The sequence below is a fragment of the Macrobrachium nipponense genome, chromosome 5, assembly GCF_015104395.2.
Source record: "Macrobrachium nipponense isolate FS-2020 chromosome 5, ASM1510439v2, whole genome shotgun sequence".
In the NCBI taxonomy this organism is placed as follows: Eukaryota; Metazoa; Arthropoda; class Malacostraca; order Decapoda; family Palaemonidae; genus Macrobrachium; species Macrobrachium nipponense.
The window spans coordinates 80,799,885-80,819,567 of NC_061107.1; the positions used below are offsets into that span (position 1 = coordinate 80,799,885).

The following is a 19,683-nucleotide window of genomic DNA, read 5'->3' on the forward strand; positions in this document are numbered from 1 at the left end:
CGAGAGTGAACTTTTATCGCCAGAAATACACATCTCTAACCCCTCGGTGGAATGCCCGAGAATGATCTCGCGGCCACCGAGGTGGCAGGACAGCACCATACCGACCACGCCACTGAGGCGCTTCTGTAAATTGATACACAAAATCACGTCTATTAAAAAAAATAATGAATATCATTCATAAATTTAACAACAGCACACACACACATGCCCATTAAATATAGAAAGACGCGCAGATGCATAATTCACTGAAAGGTTCTTACTTGTCTCCTTACTCCTATTGTACCCTAGGCATTTTTTTTATATCTTTTTTTTTTTTCTTCACTTGAAGGACAGACAGCATCAGGTTTTAAAGCAATTTTTTTTTTTTTTACATTGAGGACAATGGTCTTCAACCTTCTATTTAAAATTGTTTATTTTTTTTTTTATTTGAAGGACAGGGAGCATTGTACTTTAAATTTCTCACAGGAAGGACCAGTGAACTTGAAATTTCTTTTCTATGGCATCTTAGAGAACGTTTAATTAAAATACCTTTTCATTTTACTTTTTTTAGTTTTTTTAGCTTCCTTGATTGCCATACTACTTCAAAGTTTTTTTTTAAATACACATTTCACTGCTTTGTTCATTACTTTAACACTTCTTCAAGCGTTGTTTTCTTCCTTACGATTTCGCGAAGAACTGTGAACATCCACTATGTGTTTATTTCGATTTTTCGAAATTTTTTCCTTCACATTTCTCTTGTAAGTCAGTGGCCCTTATTTCATTCATTTCCCATCATTTCTCCCTTGGATTTAAAGTTATTTTTTCTATCTAAAGAAAGGTTCGGCTTACAAGACTTTCCTAGCAACTGTCCAGCTTAACTGTCACCAAATAATCAATACCAATTTAATCACATTATTGAGGGCGTTTACTTGAGAGAGAGAGAGAGAGTCACACACACACACACACACACACATATATATATATATATATTAGAGTCGCGCGTTACGGTTATCCAGTCTATGCAATGTCCTATTTCAATTAAATTAATTCAAGCTAGGGTATAATTCAGGGTAAAACCATTCACACGAATTCCTTCCAGACCAATGAGCGCCTCTTAGAGAGCTAATTCAATTTTTCCGGGAAAAAATGTGGTACAGCAAGTGAAACCTACCACCGACCTATAAATTGCAGAAGCCTCCTGTCCTCTTAACTCCTCCAAGATTCCTACAATTTTGTTTCCATTCTAATGCGATGAGTATGGTCTCTCAACCCCTGAGGGCTTAAAGAAGCTTAAACTTCTCGAAGTCTCTTCGTTTTTCAAGATCAAGTTCGATAATGGTATTCAGTGACTTTCCCGACGGCTTCCACACACACACAGATATATATAGTACTCCGAACTCCGGTATGGCCAACATCGTTCCTTTACACCGGATTCTCGAAGCCACAGCGCATTCTAGAAACCTCTCAAATGCGTTTTGAATAGTACTTTCCCAAATGTCATTCACCCCACCCCACCCAGTACCAAGTACAACACACACCAGACAGTGGCATTCTGACGAAGATGCAAACCGCTACTACTACTCTCTCTTTCCCGCAAAAACCACTGCTTTGGTCATTATTCGTAGAGGCCATAATCGCTTGCCCCGGTGTAGAAATGTCTTCAAGTGCTACCGGTTCTGCTACATGCATTTAGAAATAAGGAATGCACCTTTGTCAGTCAACTAGAGTATTATGCTCAAGTATTCTTATTCCAATATGCATATATTAGTTTCCATTGTCCCAATCTGAGCAAAATAAAAAATCAACTGAGCCACCCTCAGAGATCATTCTGAAATATTTTAGACAGTAAATATAAGCAGTGCGAAGATCATTAATTTGTCGGGCCCCAAATGAAAGTGTATTAATATACTATTTTTCTCTAAAATTGTTGCTGCTTTTTGTAAGTTCTTAGTTATTTCGATGCATGAAATTATTTTATTAATATTATTTTTGTCCGTGGTGACTGGGCAAGCACATGAAAACATAAGTCCTTACCTTCTCCTTAACTCAGGGAAAAATAAAGGAGAGACTTTAAACGAATAATAACTGGAGACATCATCAAAATTTAACCTATTCTGTAATAAAAAAAAAAAAATGCTCTTTATTCTTTCTAAATTTTCTCCATGATCCGTCACACATCTTATACCTCTACTGGTTCCTCACTGGACGAGTGGGTTCCTTACTCGACTATCAATCTGGCAGCCCGAGTTCGCTTCCCGCGACCGCCAGCAAGGAATCAGAGGATTTTTGTTTCTGGCGATTAAAAATTTATTTCGCGATATAATGTGGTTCGCATCCCACAAAAAGCTATAGGGCCCATTGCTAAGAAACCAATTGGTTCCTAGCCACGTAGTAAAAATCTAATCCTTCGGGCCCAGCCCTTGGAGAGCTGTTAATTAACCACGTAAAAATATCTAATCCTTCAGCCAGTCATAGGAGAGCTGTTAATCAGCTCAGTGGTCTGGTAAAACTAAGATATACTTAACTTTTCATACACCTGCTATTATAAAATAGTAGTTTAATTGCAGTGCCATTCACCATTCCAGGAACCATTACGACTCTTTAACTCATCAAAGTTCTTCAAACAATTCTTCATTCCTGAATGAGTTACGTACACACTTTCTACACAGAATAACAGAAATTACTTCTGGAAGCAACGCAAGACTATAGCTGTTTGCAATACATTTAACGACGTATCTATGTGGCTTTGAAAACTCAAACGAAACACACTAGTATGAAAATATGAATATATGTTGGTTCATTTCTGGGTCAACGGCAGGTTCAGTATGTCAATATATCCCTATACAAATACGATCATGAACGTCGCTTAGAAACACGAACACGCGATCGAGTCTCAGTCGGGCATCACAGTAAATTACTTGATCTTCATTTGGATCTATCTCCTCCCGTATTATCCCTAACTTTTTTCATCAGGCCATATTATAACAAAAATTCAACTGTCATGTGGGAATAGTGACAAGAGAAAAATATGAATGTATGTATGCATGTGTGTATGCATGTATGTATGTATTTATAATTTACATATGGAAGTGTGTGTCAAGGTTTCGTAAAAGTTTTGACTAAAAACCATCATATCTACCTATAGACCTTCTTAGACACAAGAAATAGATATTCTCATCAGTTTTGACTAAAAACCATCATATCTACCTATAGACCTTCTTAGTCACAAGAAATAGATATTCTCATCACTCCAATCGAATATTTCTTTTTCCACTTAATTTCATTCCCTACAAAGTTCATTACAGAAGTTGGAAGCGATATTTCAATACTTCTCGAAAAAGAAAAAGGTGATTTAGTTCCTCATCTAACAATGACAGAATCATTTTACTCTCCTGAACATTTAACGAAAGGATAAACACGTAATAGGATCGACGATAAATGCTAAAGAAACGAACTCCATTACGACATATTCATAACGAGTTAACGAGGGGAAAAAATTTGTCGAGTACCAAGAGGAGCCACAGAGAGGATAACAGCAGCTGAGAATCAAGAGGATGACAGTCACTACCTTGGAGAACTCCACAGCGACAGAGGATGAAGAGAGAAGGGATCAGAAAGGAAGGAAATAAACGTAAAGGATGAACCAATGGGAAGATGAGGAGTACAGAGTAAAAGAGTATATAAATGATAAGTGACTAAACTTAAGTTGCAGAAATGATCATTTTGCTTTATAATCTGTGCTTCATGAATTACTGTTCAGTTTAGTTTAAAAACAGTTTTAGTCCACAGCATTCTGAAAGAAACCCATTACATATCCCCATAGGGAAAGGTACTTTTATTTCTGTCACTGAGTCATGCACGGGAAGTGATTCGTGTAAGACTGTTGTAAGGAAATTTTTACTGTTTTGTGTTTTGTACACCTAAATTAAATACGTAATCTATCAGGCTATCTAAAAATAGATATTTATAAAAAAAAAAAAAAAAAAAAAAAAAAAAAAAAAAATTGACGATATACTGATGTACCAAAAACTCACCTGCGCAAGAGAACGGACTTCATTGGGGTCGCGCCATGTGCTAATGGCAGGGCGACGTTTTTCTGTAGTGGGTGGACCGCTGGTTGGGGCTCCTGGTTTGGGCTTCATCTCGGCAGGAGCCCTTTCAAATATAAGGACCCTCTCTGCCACACTTCCCTGAGTAAGGAAGGGTCTAATTGCCACTCCAGCGCTGTTGTAGCCTGTAGTTGGAGACTGGGACCTTTCCCGGATATGTGCCTTCTGCTGATCAGTCAACTCTGGGTGAGGCAAGGCAGAGATGCTTCCCGCAACTAAGGGCTCAGGAGAGCCTGCCTTCCGCATTTTCCTTAGTTTTCTGCGATAAAACTCGGGCAGCGTGGAGCCTACCTCATCTGCCTGTATACCCAGGGTTCCACGCCATGTTGAGTCAGATATGGATGTGCTACCATTTTCGAAGCGAGTCCTGGCTAACATAACTCTACCATCACTACTTACAACCTGTTTTGAGGACATATTACGGTAGTCATCCAACCGCTGAGATGAGTGGGGGTGTTGCTGTGACTCTTGGAAGCGTACCTTTGCAAAATCAACGGCAGACATATCTCCCTCTACTTGTGACTTCATTTGTACTCGTTGTTGTGTTGTACGCATAGAAACTGAAGAAGAACTTTGCCGATATTCAGATTGCTGAACCTGTTGTTTCTGCAATTGTTGATGTTGCATCTGTTGCTGTTGTTGCTGCTGCACCCTTTGATTCTGAGTTTCTGTTGGATTATCTACATCTACTGTTACACTGATAGAGTATTTTGGCCGCCTGGCTTGAGCAGGGTATTCTGTAGCATTTGACTGGCTTATATTATTGCTGATATTACTATTTATAATTGAATTAGTCGTTGGAAGAGTGGATGTATGAGCAGAAGTATGAGTGCTAGTTGTGGGAGCCGATACAGGCCTTGTCTGGTTAAGAGGCCTCAGACGATCTCCATCATCAATAAGCGTACCTGTACGAAGAGCATTCATCAGTCTTTCTTCCTCTTGGTCAACAGCAGACATGGTGACAACTTTATGACGTAGAGGGACACCTGTAAATTTCTGGCCTCCAGAGCTTTCTACTCGTGCCTCAAGAGTTGTGATGTAATTTGTAGATGTACTAGTTGTGACATTTGAAGAAGAATAGGATGAACTTGCAGAGGATGTAGATAAATGAGTGGATGAACTATGGCTTTGCATTGATGTTTTCTTCTCCAAGGTTGATGGCTGTTTATGCTTAAGGGGCCATGTGGATGTATTGGAAGAAGGGCCTTCATTCCACCCTGGCTGAGAAACTGGAGGATTAGGAGATATTGAGCGGCGATTTCGAGCATCATGATCCAACTGCATCCTAGTCCACTCATTGGATAGAGCAGAATCACTTCTTGTCCCACCATATCGTCTACCAATAGTGTTAATACTCATACTGGTATTTGTGCTGCTAGAACTGCTACTGCTCATGCTCACACTGCTACTGCTTGAAGTGCTGGTCATTTGCTGTTGACTAAATCGTCCTAAAGTACCCATGGTGTTTGGCTGAGAAACAGGAGAAGAGGAATTAGACAAATTATCGGCAGCTTGGGCAGCAACACGGGATGTTATTGCCATCTGCCGTTCAAATCGCTGAAGTGCCTCTTGGATGGAAGATGGTGCACTCTTTGGCCTCTGAGATGCCAAAGCTGCAACTGCTGCTGCGTGGTGACGCGCCTTATCTTCAATCACAAATGAATTGACCAGCTCCTGTAAGGAGGCTTCTAATCCTGGGTCTGCAAGAATATCAAGAGGACTATCTTGTTGCTGCGGGTGCTGAGATGGATCAACTCCTGAATATGAGGAGGATCTTTCTGGTGGTGGTGGAGGATGAATAGATGAACCTCTCGGTGACTGAGGAGCCGCTGGTGACACGTAAGGTCGTGGCCCCCCTTGGCTCAGTGATGGTGATGAAGGTGATGAATATGAAAGACGTGGAGACTGGGGTGCTGCCTGAATCAGATTACTGTTGGGGTAAACTGGTTGTTGCTGCTGCTGTGCTCCAGGAGATTGAGGTGCTGCTCCTGGAGGAATGTAAGGGCGAGGAGATGTATTAAGGGTACGAACAGGAGAGGCAGCGTGAGGAGAAGCAGAAGCAGGAGAAGTTGAGTGTGGAGATTGACTATGAGGAGATTGACTATGGGGAGATTGACTATGAGGAGACTGATTTTGTGTCACTTGATTATGAGGAACTGAAGAGGTGTAAGGGGTAGAATTGACGTGTGCCCTCCCGTTGTGTAAAGAGGAGTCAAGTACTTTACGTGGAACAGCTGGAGATGAACCTGGGGGTGCAGGACTTATACTTCGAACAGGAGTACGAGGTTTAATAGTTGAAGGTTTTGAGGGGGATGTATGAGAGCCTGTAGCAGCCTGCTCGCCACGTTCGAGCAGGCTGCCGTCTGAAGTGACGCTGTGATATCTGATGAGTTCTGTAGGGTTGAGGCCAGTAGTTTTCCAGGTCTGGTAAATGAGTTCTGCCTGGTTAGCGATCTGTGCCGCTATGGTAGAGACGTCGTCGGTCTGCATGAGTTCTGAGAACAGTTGTACTGCCTCATGATGACGTGGCGCGCCCGTTGGCGGCTCCGGGCCAGGGGCCACGCGCCCTGCCCGCTTTTCTGCAGCCAGTTCGGCCAGGGTGCCCACAAACACCTTGTACTGCTCCCCTGCCCCCCCAAAATCCTGAGAATGACTCGACTTCTCTCCTAGATCAATTCCTTTAGCCCAGTTCTCCAAAGCAAGTGCACCGCTTTCTACATCAGCACCACTCGGCTGATTTTCTCTAAAGTTGTTTGAAAAATGCTCACTCTCCCTCAATTCTTTCAACTCTTTCACTAACTGTTCACGATTCGTTTCCAATTCCTTCACTTTCTCCACACCAGATGTTTTCTTGTATTTCTTCCTATTGTTTTCAACAATTTCAAGTATGGCGTCTTTATCAGGCTGTAAAGTTCCTAGTGAATTGACGGGGTCAGTGATGGAGACGAGAACAGGTAAACAAAGTCCATAGTGAGCAGGGCAAGGCGCGGGTGCGGCGCACGGTTTCACGCCCACCACGTGCACGCCGCGGCAGGCACGCACACGGCACGCACGCAACTCCACACGACTACTGGCTACCCTGGTCACAGCCGCACGCCCGCACTGCCCGGCCACATTCTCAACCATAATAGACAGGGCACCTCGGCCGAGCCATCACCGGTGGGCGCCCAATACACACTACTCCACCTCTCTCTCTCTCTCTCTCTCTCTCTCTCCTCTCCTGCTAATCTACTACAACTACGACTACAAACTACTACAGCTACTATCTTCTTACTACTGAGCGTCAAGAGTTCTATACCCGTCCCCAAAACACACCACCATCACACTAGCAACGTATTCACAAACACCTCCTCTCCGCGAAAATGACTATATATCACAGCAAAGATGATGATGATGACGATCTAGACGATTACAACCGAAAAAAAACTGGGAATAAATCACATCGATACTAAGGACATTCGGCGACTCCTTTCCTCACTGTTTCCTCCTTCCTCCTCCTCACACAAGGCACTTGTCTTAATGTTGGTCGCATTCGCACTGCACATTAGAGAAGAAAAATCCCCTCCTATCTCCTCCTCTTCCTCTTCCTCTACTTCTTCTTCTTCTTCCTCTCCTTCCTCCTCTTCTCAATTCCTTCCGGAAACTACTACAATCACTACTAAGGGATAGTTCACGTGAAGACGGTCATCACACAACTGGCCAGCCGCTGGCTCTACTACCGATCATCTCCTCCTCCCGAGGGCGCTGATGGTGGTGATGCCGCTGCTGCTGCTGCTCTCTCTTGCTGCTACCCCTGCCCTCTCGTCGATCCCTGGCACCGGTGCCAAACGCCAACCGGCTAAAAATGACACAATAATATTAGCTCGGCAAGACTCCAAAACCTACCTCTAACACCCCAAAGTCAGTTGAGTCTCTCTCTCTCTCTCTCTCTCTCTCTCTCTCTCTCTCTCTGGTAATAATCATCAGACAGTCAATCAATTGAAGAATTAGTCCACATCCCTCTATTCTCACCATCTCTCATCTTCAACATCTCAAAACTCCGTTTCGTGACCATACAGACCCTTCACACTGGAGAAAACGCAAACCGTAGGTGAAGATACGGCACTTAAATGCTTTCGGAAGCTGTAACTCACACAAACTCAATCTAACCCACAGTGACCGCTATATGATCTCATTCTATAATAATCCTGCATTTTTAATTATGCAAAATGAACACTACATTAACTACCCAACTGACAGTTCAATTCAATCATACTGAACATATCAAAAAAAGATTTAAACACCAATTGTCTACTCTTTTTTATTGTATTGAACATAACTGAATCGAAAAAAAAGTTCCAAACGATAAGTAAACAATATCCATGACTACAAACAAAGCGCAAAACCACTCTTGATAAATCACTCACGCCACAGAAAATAAAGATTTAACAAAGCAAACGATCGTTCGAATCACACACAAATCACCAGACGTCACTTGAAAGAGGAAAACTTAACTGCTCTTGGGAAAAAAAAGGAAAATTATATATATATATATATATATATATATATATATATATATATATATATATATATATATATATATATATAAACATTTCACAAACCTGCGAGAAGCACAGACAAAATAAAAACTTAACATTATGTTATTTCCACATAAGATATGAATGAGAGATTATATATACACATAAGAATGGATACAAACAAAACAAAACAAAACAAAACAGTCTCGCTCTTAGGCTGTCTGTCAGTGCTTGACGAGTTGGTTCTTGCGTCACATTAACTCGAGAATGTACTATATGCCTCATTTTATCATAGACAGTGAGTTTACAAAATAACTTCATTATCTATACAGTCATTACACACACCAGTACAGAGAATTATCATTAAATAATGATCATCTCTGTAATGCTCTAACTTTAAAATGGTCAAATCTAAGCTCCCAGGTGAAAAAGTAAAAATCGCGTAGCAATGCCATTAAAATAATTTCAAACAGAATTTAAGCACAAAATATCCATACAGTAAATGCCATTTTTTTTTCAAATCCTCCTTATAAAAAAATAATATTCACATTATATAACATTCGGTAAAATACAACTTCCGCTCATAAAGCTCATTCATTCATATAAAATTACAATATGAATCACATAATATATATTATATATATACATACATATATATATATATATATATAATTATATATAATATAAATTATATACTGTCTATACATATAAATGTGCTTAAAAAATCACAGTAGATGCACGTGACTTCATTAAATAAGCGAATACCACAGGAAAATGATAGTCAGAAATCCAAGCGCTTTCGTCTTTACTAAGACATTTAAAAGTAAAGACGAAAGCGCTTGGATTTTTTACTATCATTTTCCAGTGGTATTTAGACTATCATTTTCCAGTGGTGTTCCTTTAGGGAGGGGGGTGCGAGCCTCACGCCCTGTGCTGCAGACGTTCAAGGGGTTTGTTTTGCCCACGGTCCAGACCGTGTTCTAGACCGTGGTTTTGCCGATGGTATTTTTTAAGAACACGGTCATCGCGCGATACGCAATGATGGCAGCTGAACTACACATACGTATACTGTGTGTATGTGTGTGTGTGTGTATGTGTGTCTGTATGTATATAAGATCAAATATATCAATGCCTTGCATTAAAGGAAAAAAGTTCATGAAGACTTATCTATCCACGCACAGTGATTTTACATAGCAAATGTACCTTAATGCTAAATGTTCCAAAATTCCGAGCTCTCTCTCTCTCTCTCTGCTCTCTCTCTCTCTCTCTCTGGCGGGTTCGGCAGTTGCTACAGCATCAGTCCCTGGGTCCACTGGGGACAAAGCACAGGACACTTCAACAGTACAAATTGTAGAGGAGAAAGGAGCCAAGGAGCTACCTATATCACCTTGTGCAAATCCTCGGGTTATTTGCGCGAAAAACATTTATAGAAGGTTCGAAGTCTATGTGATAAACAAAGAAGTAACAGACGTGCAAGTCGTTACCACAACCAGTATTATAATGTATATATAGATAAGTATTAATATATTATATAATATATATATTATATATATTATATCTATATATATAAAGATTCTGTAAACAATGAACTCATAGTAAATGGACGCCATTTTATCTCATACTAGATCTGTAACTTATTTAAATTATCAAAGGTACAAAGTCAACGTACATCCGAAAAGTAAATTCCTAATAAGCACAAATACAATTTTTTTTTTCTATTAGACGTAGTTATATATTCTTTTAGTTGATATTCTCTTAATCACTTAGCGGCGGCAACAAAAACAACACTATCAACTCCGCAGTTATCATTAACATCACCACAGCCACATAGCGATAACAAGGGAAAAACGTTTTACCGAGTTTATCCGTAATCTTATAGCAAAGTAAACATTCCTTATCTGTCCCTGCCTATAATCTCATCAAAACACACTCATCAAACACTGACGATAATATTATTTCACGGAATCATAACCAAAAATATCGCGAAACCATAACCAAAAATCACAACCATAAGCGAAAGTCTAAGTCACAAGTGTAACGGATAAATTTAATGTAACGCATATAATCGCATGTGTAACGCACCCACACACACACAAATGTAACAAGCGCAAATCTTCACGAAGCTCCTTCACAAACGCTTATTAAAAGTTAAAAATTAGTAAGATTTCATGAGTCTTTCAGTAATAAATGCTTTCCAAAGAACGTATACACACGAATACATACTATACTTGGATATCGGTAAATTCACTGCATGACCTCTATTTATTATTGCTTACAATCATTCCTCCCCCCCCCCCCCCCCCACCCCCCCCTCTCTCTCTCTCTCTCTCTCTCTCTCTCTCTCTCTCTCATCTACGACGTTAAGGTGGAAGAGCTAAGTGGGTGCAGTGCATTACCGAGATCTTGACTTGAAGAAGAAATATTAGTTTTTAATCATAACTCCGGGTGATGCATCGTTAATAAGGCTAGAGCAGTCGAGAAGGAGAGAGAGAGAGAGAGAGAGAGAGGAGGGGGAGGGTTTGTCTGAAGGAGACGCAATTGAATAAGGACGAAGTAGTAAAGGGTAAACTATGTGAAAGTAAAGAGGAAAATCGCCGATAATGGAAGCAAAAATGGAAACGGATTGGAGTGAACGCGGAAGGAGAAGAGCTACAGAATAAGACTTCACTGTTTCGGGGGGAGGGGGGGGGGGAGGGGGGGGGGGTTAGGGTAGGCAGAAAGCAGGTGAAAGGAGAGGGTGAAACGGTGGTCGATGAAAATTGGACTAATAAGAAAAAAAACAAAAAACTGAAGGTTAAAGGGGAGACGCAGCCAATTCGATAAAAACGAGTGTGAAGTAAATTGAAGGGAAATTTGAAGAATTGCAATAATAATGTGACTATAAACTGAAAGTAAGTTCATGACGTCAAGCGTAACACACCTGTTGCTGAGAACGGAAGAAGAGAACATGAGAGACAGGGAAAATGGAAGGGAAGTGGATGGTGAATGAGAAACAGAGACGAGTATGACAATGATGAGGTTGTACTGTAAAGGTACAAAAAGGGTCACAGTGAAATAAGGTGAGGAGAGAGTGAAATGAAGGTGAATATAGTCTATTGTTACTGTAGCTCTCATCTGACGATTTCGATCAAAATGATCGAAGTAGATTTGCATCCCGAAAAAATCAAACTGAAACTTGAATTATGATCCTCATTCGAAATTATATGCTGAAATCGTACGTTTGTTTCATCTGAAGAATTGATACGTAATTTTCAATAAACATGCTTTGAAGGTTCATAACAGAGCAGATAATAATCAGCTTTGTATCTTACATTTTTCCTGCGGTCTTACGTGAATGTATTGCCGCCCGTTAGTAAGTGTCATATAATAAGTAAATAATATGTAAAATCTCCGAGGTCTGCCACAAAAAAATTACGAAGAAATCGACAACAACGCAGACAATAATAAAAAAAAACTTTTCTTTCTAGAGAAATATTCCAATACGAACGAACAAACAAAACACACCCGACTATCACCTTCTAATCAACTGATAAACAAACTGCGCATCAATTACGGATTACTTCCGGTGTCATAACACTCTTCAATCTGTTATCGAGTTTATCTCGCTGATGTATGAAAGGACCCTTCGGTGAAAAGCAACTGACCAAGCCTCTCCCGTGTGGAGTTCGTCGAGACGCTACAAGCACGAGCGACAAAAAATTCTCTCACTCTCTCTCTCTAAATTTCATATATATACGTGGGTGTGCGTAAGCGCGTCCCGTTAGCGATTAAGGTTCCTCGTAAAACCGTGAGGAAAGGTATGGGTCTAGCAACCTCACTCCAAAAAAAAACCTGCTTAAAAACGAACGGGTCTGACAATCGGGACCCACTCCCTATTAAGAGAAATAGCGTGTCTGGCCGTTCATCTGTACACTTACGGCTTTTACTAAACTTAGAAAAGCAAAATTAAAAGTACCCCAACGTAGGATGAACGGAATAACTGTTCTTGCAAAGAAAATTATACTGGACACCTCAGAACGCGCGCACGCACGCGTGCAAGACAAAGACGTGCGTGAGTTTCTCTCTCAATACTGTGCAATTCACACCGCTGTTAGAAAAAAAATGCCCGCCATCCTTGGTTTAAGCAAAAAGAGGAAGGATGAGGATGAGAGGGGGAGGGGGAGGGAAGAACAGTAAGGAGAGACAATCTGGATGGACGGACGAATAGGTGGAATGAGGGAATAGATGAAGAGAGAGAGAGAGAGAGAGAGAGGAAGGAATGTTAACACCAACCAAATAAGGCCTGAGACCACCACTTTTATCTCCGGCATAATAACTGCTATTCGTTTAACTGCCCGGTCCAAAGTACCCCCACCCCCCAACAACCCAACTTCCACTCCCCGTAGCTCTGCTATGCGCCCCTATCCCCTCTTCCCTTCACCACCAACTCCAAAATACCGAGACCCGCCTCCTCCCCCCACCTATATAGGCGACTCGCCACCCACGTATATGCATAAGACCAAGGCATAAGACAGCCCAGCGCTTATCTCGGGGTAAATATAAAGGATGGGCAAGTCTTTGGTGCCCAAAATACCAAAAGAGCTATCACTTACGAGGAAGTCTAATGAATAAAATAAAACGAGATGTAAATGCATTCTTCGTCGACAAGGAAATGACGAATGACGAACCTCAAATTATCCATTACACGTGGATAAGATAACTCGGAGGCAGGAGGATTAGTACTACATGAGGACACTAAATACGTAACAAGGAAAATCTGAATGCTTCGAATTTATGTCTAGAAAAGGATAACTGGGCTCCTCCTACAGACATTAAAAAAAGGTGAAACGACGGCGAAAAGAATAAAAAAAAATATATATATTCAAAATGTTAAAGCAGTGTAATATATCATCAACTTTTTTTATTCTTCTATTTTTGGAGAAACAATGAATCGTGACCAGCAAGACCTTCTAATACCATAAACGAATTGGCATGAATACGTACGCCATATCTAGCACCACCACACTGCACAGAGAGAGAGAGAGAGAGAGAGAGAGAGAGAGAGAGAGAGAGAGAGAATCAACTACCTCAACTAAACTTAAAAATGAAGTCATTACTCCATGAACTAGCTTCAATATCGCAGTACCAGTAATTTTCACGCGGAAGTAAATACAAATAGATAGAAGGAATATGCAATTTAGGCTGAAGGCCAAGTGCTGGGACCTATGAGGTCATTCAGCGCTGAAAGGGAAATTGAGAGTAAGAGGTTTGAAATGTGTAACAGGAGGAAAACCTCGCAGTTTGCACTATGGGACACTGTTAGGAGAGAGTGGAAAGTAAGGTGGAAGATAAGAGTATGAATGGAGGTACAGTAAAGGGAATGAAAAGGGTTGCAGGTAAGGGCCAAAGGGACACTGCAAAGAGTACAGCATGCCTACAGTGCACTGCGTGAGGTGCACTGATGGCACTACCCACCTACGGAGGAGGTAAATATAAAAACTTTGTCCCTTACCTGTGGATGTAAAAGAAACCAACACACTCAAGAATCTATCGCAAATACCCGATATAAGATGAAAAATACCGACGAATAAAATAATCAGCTAAAGTATAACAAAGCAACAGATGCACACACAAAGGAATAACAAACGAAACAAACGTAAAAATAAACAAGCACTTTAAGAAGTGAATCATTCAACTGCAGCTTATAATAAAGGTAACAGACTAACAGACAGAGAATTACACAAATTAAAAGAGAAAAGTGGCTAATGAATAATGCATAACAGAGAGAGACTTCCTACTGCAAAAGAAAAAAAAAAGATGGAACAAAGAAATTCGCCGCCACTCAATTTCATGAATGGACCTTTTTCAGTACTGCCTACCTTCACCTCTCGGCGCCATGAATGAAAGATAAGCGTTCCCCCCAATCCCCCCCAAGCCCCTCTACCATTTCCCCCTCTCGCTAACTCCCCCCTCCCCCCAACACTCGAACCCCAACAAGGTCGAACCTCACACTCAAATGAATACAAACGGATGAGCCTTTAACTAAGAATTGAATTAAGACACAAGAGAGTCTCTCAAAGCAAATGAACAGAGAAAACGTTTTAATTTCATAAAGAAGCAATAATATGAACCTCACAATGACAACGATTTTTAAAAAAACGTTAGGTTATTGAAATTAATTAAAAGCTGAGAAACCTCACTGAAGTTGAATAAAAACGGGCACATGCGTCTATTGTCCACAGCCAATGAACATCACTGCTATCAGGCAATGAATCGTCACTAGATACATACATAATATAAATGGATAGATAGGTAGAAAGATATAGATGCAGTTGAGACCATACACTTATTTTTACACTGCCTAACTATAACATGCATTCATATACACCCGTATCTTCTTCTTCACGACCGCCAAACAACATTCCGATATCGAATGGACTGCCAAAACACCAGTTTCCAAAATGTTTACGTTTCGGGGTTCCAATGCAACTGATTTCCGCATCTCCTCATTTTTTCTCCGTCTTTCGCCGCGCGCTATTTTGAGAACGCCTGCGATGAGGGGCTAATATTCTGGTTTCCTAATCTAACTCTAATAATATGTCTTTAATATCTCTGAAGTAGGTCTACAATAATGGTAAGGCAAAATTTGAGCATTTTTTTTCAAGTAGATTTTTGGTCGTATTATTATTATTATTATTTTTATTATTATTCAGAAGATGTACCTTATTCATATGGAGCAAGCCCACCAAAGGAGCCACTGACTTGAAATTCAGGCCTCCAAAGAATATGGTGCCCAATAGAAAGAAGTAACAGAAGGTTACGGGAAATACAGAAAGAAGAGGTCAGTTATTACAAGGAAAATAAAATACGAAAGAAACGAGAAAATAATTCAAATGAATAAATAGATAAAAATGTACGTAAAATATAAGAACTGTTTTGGGGAAGTAATACAAGCAACTTTGTTTAAACCTTTTAGGTCCCAAATGCACATCCACACAAATTATAATTACGAATTATAATAAGGAACTGTTTTGAAAGAGATCGAAGTCTCTGCGTAAATTAAAAGACATTACAAGAGAGCACGTTTGCAATGCCTGACTGATTTTAAGTACACGACCCATCAATAAACAATCAGGAACAAAATAGTATACTACGTATACTATTAAGTTAAGATTTGCTGAAAGAAGACAAAGGAAGCAGAGCAATACAATCGTATGTTTACAGACTCTTCTGAAGTCTGTGATGCGATGCAAAAAGAGGACACCAAACACTTATATACAAAGGTATCACATCTCAATTGGTGAAGTGCATATCAGCAACCTCCCTGTGCCTATGATTTCCAATGTTAAAAGGTAGCAGAGATAATAAAAGGGAATCTTGCTTTTAACTTATCTTTCATTTATCTCCTACCCTCTTTTTTCCTTACACAGTACTTCGGCTGGACAGACAAGAACAAAAATTAGGCTGATTTTTGTGGATTCCTTTGCATTAAATAATGTGATGGAACAGACTGGAAGCGCCAGCTCTGTACCAACCTAAAGCATGAAAAGCGAGAATTGCTTCTAAAATACAATAAAGTTTAGTGACAACAAACTCATCAGAAATTGCTTTTACTACGGCACTTTCCTTTCTTTTGCCTTTCTCTAGCTTTCTTCCGGCCGGGGCTAGAAAGGGCCATTAGGCAATATTACTCAGTCATATCTGAGGACATCCAAACTCCGCGTGAAGACAAAGCATAGTGCAGCGTAAACAACAACATAACAAGGCAATCTTTGGCGAGCAAAAAAAAAAAAAATAAAAAAAAAATAAAATAAAATAAAATAAAATAAAATAAAACTCAAATTCCCGACTAGACTTCCTCTTCCACATCCACCTTCTACTTCCCTAACTGCCTGATATTCCACAACCTCCCGCCCCCCCCGGCAAACACGAGACCTTGGACGCCGAAAAATGATGGTTGAAAGAAGAAAAGAAGCTACGATGCTGAGAAATTTGCTTAGGTACGAATGACGAGCAGAGCGCTTTTCATACGAGGGAGAACCTTGAACGAGAGAGAGAGAGAGAGAGAGAGAGAGAGAGAGAGAGAGAGATGACAGCAGCCGCATGTTCAACATTTATGGAAAGCGTATTCAGAAATTCAGAAGCAAATTCATGGCTGGCCGCGGGTTTTGATTCATGTGCCAGTTCTGAATGCAAGGCTGGTTAGCTGAGATGAGCAGCGCTAGGGGTACCTACACCTGAATCCCCCACCAGAGAGAGAAACGCTGAATAATTATTATACCCTGAGGTACGAGATGAGGAATTTATACCCCCGAGGGAAAAAATGAGGAAATAAGGACAGAGGTAGTATTCTTGTAGTTTCCTATTCACCAAATGCAGCTAATTAACATTCTGTGCCTAGACCGTCAATGATTTTCTTGCGCTGCAATGCATAGCTGAAGATGAGAGAGAGAGAGAGAGAGAGAGAGAAGAGAGAGAGAGAGAGAGAGAGAGAGAGAATCTATAACTCTTGTTTATATATATATATATATAGTATATATATATATATATATATATATATATATATATATATCCATTGTACACACACTATATTATAGTACATATATATATATACACACACACACACACACATTATATATATATATATATATATATATTATATATATATATATATATATATATATATATGCCACGCCATTTAATATTATGCATACTATTTCATTGTTCTTCGAACAACCACAAATTTATAATACTCGAAAACTAACGCCAACCCCCTAAAACCACATAAGAAACACATAATAAAAATCCAATAATCGCAAGTAATCGTAAAATGCAAAAATAATAAATAAAATAAAAATAATAAACAACAACGAGAACAAGGCACACTTGAAACTTCATTCGAGCCCGGCCGAATACCCACAGGGGACCACAAGAGATTACTAATACCCGTGCTACTGATACCCTGGCAATGCTTCGACAGCCTGACGGAAGACTGAAAGGAATCCTTAAACAGATGAAGTTTGTGCTTCATGCAGGATTTAACACAAGACTGAACACATTCTATTAATAATCTATTAAAACACATTTCATATTACTTAATATCTACGCTCGTGTGGGTCGGATTACTAAACTCTTTCGGGAAACGTTCTACTACATTGCATAGAACGAGTACACATTCTCAGGGTTCTCAGCAACTCATGAGGATGAAGCTGCTTGCCACACGCCCTCATTCTTAGCCCAAGCAGACGCTGGTATACCCATTTACAGCCTCGTTACACCGAGAACAATCCACGGATCTAGCAAACTGGATTCGAGCGTGGAATCACCCAGCAACCACGGCACCCACTATGGCTGACTGAATGGACCTGACATACTGGATATGTGGAGAAACAATAGCCAGAGAGAGAGAGAGAGAGAGAGAGAGAGAGAGAGGAGAGAGTCCTGAACGGCGTATCAATACAATCGGTAGCTCTATGACCTTGGGACAACTTGCCTGTCGGCTGCTCCCTACCCCTACTCTATGAATCTCTCGTAAGACCGCCCCCACCCCATTTTCCCCACCCATCAATCCTTCAGCCCTACCCACCCACCCCTCGTTCCCACCCAAAGTTCAGCCAAAAATCCTGGATTTATTACGTGAAGTATCTCTGCTAATGCGTCTTCACTGAAGTCTCGCCGTGGACAGCTGCTAGCAGGTAGCCTACCTCTTTACCTGCCTCAGTCCTTCAGCTCATTCTAGATGCAGTGGAAAGCACAATGCCGTAGGACGCATGCTCGTAAGACACATGATCGCAGACATATGTTCGCGCTCACTGGCAGGGACTGATGCGACATTCTTTTTTATTTTTAAGAATTATGATAACTGGCGTCTCCTCTATCATAAATGTAAGAGCTGCTAAAACTTGACTTTTAACAGCTCTTACATTCTATATGCAATTATTGTTAAGAAAAATAATTCCAATTGCAGTGGGAGATAATGATTTAAATCTAAATGAAACGTCTTCCTAAAAATTCATTCCAAATATTCACTGTAAATACCAGGAACGCCGACAAGTGTCCAGCATGTAACAACTTCCTATTGATGTGATATTTATTCATGCATTTTATTTGAGATAACAGTCAGTAAAAAAATCTGTCTGGAGAACATTCCGAAAGTGACGTAAAGTTGTTAGACTGGGTGGAATGACTTCGCCTGTTTTTTTTTTGTTTTTTTTTCCACTGACAGCACGAAGGCAGTCTCATGTGAAGACTAGGTTTTTCTGTATTATCTACATTAAAAAGAAGTTACTCTTTTTCACATATTTAAATCAACTTTGACTTTTTTTACATTCAAATCAGCTTTAGTGATTTTTTTTTCTTTTTACATCTAGATCAATTTTCATGTTTTCAAATTTAAATCATCTTTAGTGATTTTTAGATATTTAAATCAGCTTTATTTTTTTTACATTTAAATCAGCTTTAGTGTGGTTTTATATCTAGATCAACTTTAATGTTTTAAATTTAAGTCAACTTCAGTGATTTTTAGATATTTAAATCAACTTAAGTTTTGTTGACATTTAAATCAGCTTCAGTGTTTTTTAGATCTTTAAATCGGCTTAAATTTGTATATATATTTAAAGAAACCTTTAATGCATTTTAGATGTTTAAATGGGCTTTAATATATTTTCGATATTTAAATCATTAGTAAGGGTTTATCATTTCACCTTATTATTCATCTTTTGAAAAATAATTAGTACAGTAACCATAAACTACACGATTGTTCCGCGACAATCAGGTGGACAGCATCACAACAAAATTGATTTGAAAGGAGTATCCTCTATCAATATAGGATATAGACAAAATTAACCATAACGTTCTTGTTAGTTTTTTAGAAAAAAAAAATCAATACTGATATTTTTAAATGATCATTAACCTTTGAAACGCTTATACTCTATGGAAGGATTCCTTAGTATTCGCAGGCTACATGTCAAATATTTTTTTAAAGGATGGTATGAAGTATTCTTGAAGAAAAAATATTCAAAATTGTTTGGAGAACATGCTGCCCGAATCAAGAAATTGTAACTCCGCCCAACACTACTTAATTCTGTATATAAAGCTCT

General features: G+C 39.7%; 1 protein-coding gene across 9 annotated transcripts in view; it reads right to left on the reverse strand.

Moving 5' to 3' along the window:
- The window catches only part of LOC135215456 (mucin-2-like), a 372,218-nt gene that overhangs the window by 172,261 nt on the left and 180,274 nt on the right, over positions 1-19,683 (reverse strand). For all 9 annotated transcript variants that reach the window (XR_010314688.1, XR_010314687.1, XM_064250173.1 and 6 more), the window contains exon 2: positions 4,014-7,926. Coding sequence is in view for 7 of the 9 variants with exons in the window: in XM_064250173.1 (XP_064106243.1) it covers positions 4,014-7,214 (3,201 nt within the window). In the remaining 2 variants the exon portion in view is untranslated. The remainder of the gene's footprint in view (positions 1-4,013; positions 7,927-19,683) is intronic.